Genomic DNA, 3,743 nt, shown 5'->3' with positions numbered 1-3,743 from the left:
TACTTTACATCTATTTATTTATTCATTCATTTATTTATTTAGAGAAAGGGTCTGTCTCACTCTGTTTCCCAGACTGGAGTGCACAATCTTAAATGTCTGAGCTCAGTCAATCCTCCTGCCTCAGCCTCCTGAGTAACTGGAAGTACAGGTGTACTACAGCCACCTTGCCTGGCTAATTATTTTTTTATATTTTGTAAAAATGGGGTGTCGATATGTTGCTCAGGCTGGTTTCGAACCTTGGCCTCAAGCAATCCTCCCACCTTGGCCTCCCAAAATGTTGGGATTACAGGTGTGAGCCACTGTACTCAGCTGATTATTTAATATGTTAGTTTGTTGTAATTTCCTTAAGGCCAAGGACTGTCTGATGCTCCTCTTGTAGCCTCTTTAGAGTTCTGTGTAGAGTATTAATATTTGCTTGTTGCCTGATTAAGTGATTCCATGGACAATTCCTTTTCTTCTTGTAAGATGTCATGTATTTTGGCTATTCATTTTATAAGTGGCCATTACTCTCGAGTCATACTTTTTCTTAGCACCCAAAAAATGTAGCAGAGAATCACAGATGAGAATCTGGGGAAGGGAATGTTGGGAAAAACAGTTTCTGCAATGTTAGGTTCTGAAGTTGTTTCTATTTCAAATATCTCCAACAGAATCTCCTCCTCCATAGCACATGGTAGTGAGGAATTCCACAGGCTCATGTGGCTGATGGGGCACAACACACTGCAGTGGTGGTATGTGTGTGTATGTCTAGGGTATATAGAGGAGTATATTCAGGGAGTGCTAGAAGTGGTCTAGCAAGTTCACATGAGCTGTAAATGATTATGACAGGATATATTTGTTATAGGAATGTGTATGCCTTTTCTGAAATTCTGTTTCTAACATATCTCTTCCAATAATCTTTATGTATTGACACAAAACTTTTTCATTAAAATCGGAGACAGATTATAAAAATATTTTTATGTTTTTAAAATCATATCAGAAATAAACTAAACCAAATAACTAAATTATGCAGTTTGTTTTATAGCTATATGACACACGGAATGGATATGAGAATTAAAGTGCTGAGTATAAGTAAAGTAACAATTATGAATCTGATGAGAAGCTAATACTATTGTTTTCTCATTAAAGTAAAATTCTATAACTGAGCTCCAGGACCTTTCCTTTGTCTTGTTTCTGTCCTCTTTTCCTATAAAGATAATCTAGTATCTGTATAATTTAAAAATCCAACCAAAGAATATTCACTTCAATTAAAATGAAAGTATCAATAAGAAATTTTTGCCGGGCTCATTGGCTCACACCTGTAATCCTAGCACTTTGGCAGGCCGAGGAGGGAGGATAGCTTAAGGCTGGGAGTTCAAGACCAGCCTGAGCAAGAATGAGACCCTGTCTCTACAAAAAATAGAAAAATTAGCGGGGCATGGTGGCATGTGTCTGTATTCCCAGCTATGTGGGAGGCTGAAGCAAGAGGATCGCTTGAGCCCCGGAGTTTGAGGTTACAGTGAGCTATGATTGTGCCACGGCACTGCAGCCAGGGTGACAGAGTGAGACCCTGTCTCAAAAAAAAGCAATTTTTGTTAAGGTTTTAATCCTCATTTGATCTTCAAAAAGAAAAAAGAAAAAAATAAATAAAAATACTCTGCTAGAATACCTGAAACAAACTGTATAGCTTTGGGATTAATTTGAAAGGTAAAGATTACACCTAGATGAAAATTCTTCCTCCTCTTTGGAACAAAGGTAGTAATTTTTTACTATTAGTTGAGCAAACTCAAACATCCTGAGGAATCTCTTGCGTTCCTTTGAGATTTAAAAGGAGGCCTGGTAAGAAAAATAAAGGAGGCCTGGAAGATGGCAGTTGCTAATAAGGGATAGAGTGGGTGACAGGTGTGAATGAGGAAACAAAGAGAAAAGAGGTAGATGAACAATGAGAAGACTGAGAACTAAAAGAGAGGCAGGGCAATCTAGAAATCTTTCTAGCCTGGAATACAGGCAGGAAGTTTTAAGAGGGGTCAGGGTAGTGCTATTTTTTACAAACATTGGTTATTAATATGAACACAAAGAGATGCTGCATAATCCTAGCAAACAAATAACTTATTCTTTTAATTAGAGATTTACATATTGTGACCTAGCAACTTTACCTCAACAGATCCTTATAGATGAGCTTTGTTGTTTCCAGATACGGGTTAAGCACATCTTCATATTGACAAATAGCTCCACCAAGGCAAAGATGTTTGAAAAGACAAAACAGGAACTCTTCTCTATCTGGTTGGCTGAATACTTCATATTTTTCTGAGTCTTCCATTAGCAAAACCTAAGATAATAAAATTCATCTAAATGTAACATAACTCAAGGTTCTAACTTTTATGTTTTCAAAAGCTTCCATTTATATATTAAAAAATAATCTTACACCTATTTTAAGAACCAATCCTGAGGCAACTGGAGAGAGTAATTAGCAATCTGCACTTACTTGCTTCCATTTTATCACTGGGTACTGATGTGTAAGGAAAGGAACAAATCAAATTTTAAAATAAAGCAGCTAAGTCTCCCCATCTTCCACTTTACTTTTTTATTCTAGCTAATATGTTTAGTTATTGTTTTAGTGCAACTGTATTTTTAGTGTTAAGTTACCTCAAGTCTTATTTGGAAATAAATCAGAGCATAAATGAATATTGAAACTTCTCTATCCCATAGGTTTCTCATCTTTGCTTCTATCCAGAGGCTAAACACAAATGGTCATTTTCTAAGCCCTCTCACTTACCAGAGTTTGAGTCACTACTTTTCTTACACCACAGGTACTCTATTTTGAACCATTTGGGTGCTGGAACCTCATACTCACCTCTCTTTTTCCTGATCTACTCTAATAAGATCACTTCACATATCGCCTATCTACATTGATTCTTATTCTCCTGAGATCTTGCTACCTCCTTCAGAAAGCAGAAAACTAGATCTAATGTGGGAGATTTTCTTACACCTTCTAAAAATTGAGAAACAAAATCTTTCCCAAACAAGCAAAAACTGAAGTAATTCATTACTACTAGACTAGCTGTATAAGAAATGCTTAAGAGAGTCCTACATCTGGAAGTGAAAGAATGATATCTACCCTTATGAAAACATATAAAAGTGTAAATCTCACTGGTAGAGCAAACATACAAATGAGAAAGAGAAAGGACTGAAATGCTATCACTACAGAAAACCATCAAATTGCAAAGATAAACAGTAAGAGAGAAAGAAAGGCAGAAAGAATTTACAAAACAACCAGAAAATAATTAATAAAATGACAAGACCAAGTCTTCACCTATCCGTATCAACCCCGAATGTAAACAGATTAAATTTTCCACTTAAAAGATATAGACTGGCTGAATGGATTTAAAAAATATGACCCAACTAACTATATGCTGCCTAAAAGAAACTCACGTCACCTGTAAAGACTCATACAGACTGAAAGTAAAAAGATGGAAAAAGATATTCCACACGGCCGGGCATGGTGGCTCACGCCTGTAATCCTAGCACTCTGGGAGGATCACTCTAGGTCAGGAGTTCGAGACCAGCCTGGGCAAGAGCGAGATCCCGTCTCTACTAAAAATAGAAAGAAATTAGCTGGACAACTAAAAATACATAGAAAAAATTAGCTGGGCATGGTGTCACATGGCTGTAGTTCCAGCTACTTGGGAGGCTGAGGCAGAAGGATTGTTTGAGCCCAGGAGTTTGAGGTTGCTGTGAGCTAGGCTGATGCCATGGCACTCTAGCCC

At 37.1% G+C, this 3,743-nt stretch overlaps 1 protein-coding gene across 2 annotated transcripts in view; it reads right to left on the bottom strand.

Annotated features, from left to right (window-relative positions):
* LOC105822217 (chromosome unknown open reading frame, human C11orf70) overlaps nucleotides 1–3,743 on the bottom strand; it is a 49,749-nt gene that overhangs the window by 5,628 nt on the left and 40,378 nt on the right. Inside the window, exon 5 of one of the 2 annotated variants that reach the window (XM_012659157.1) lies at nucleotides 2,133–2,305. In XM_012659157.1, the coding sequence (XP_012514611.1) occupies nucleotides 2,133–2,305 (173 nt within the window). Of the gene's footprint in view, nucleotides 1–2,074; nucleotides 2,306–3,743 lie in introns of those variants that run through there. The other variant, XM_012659158.1, reaches the window with a different exon arrangement.

The sequence above is a fragment of the Propithecus coquereli genome, unplaced genomic scaffold (genome assembly GCF_000956105.1).
Source record: "Propithecus coquereli isolate 6110/MARCELLA unplaced genomic scaffold, Pcoq_1.0 Scaffold6, whole genome shotgun sequence".
NCBI lineage: Eukaryota > Metazoa > Chordata > Mammalia > Primates > Indriidae > Propithecus > Propithecus coquereli.
The sequence above is the reverse complement of the archived record's forward strand: the minus strand, read 5'-3'. Positions and strand labels throughout refer to the sequence as shown.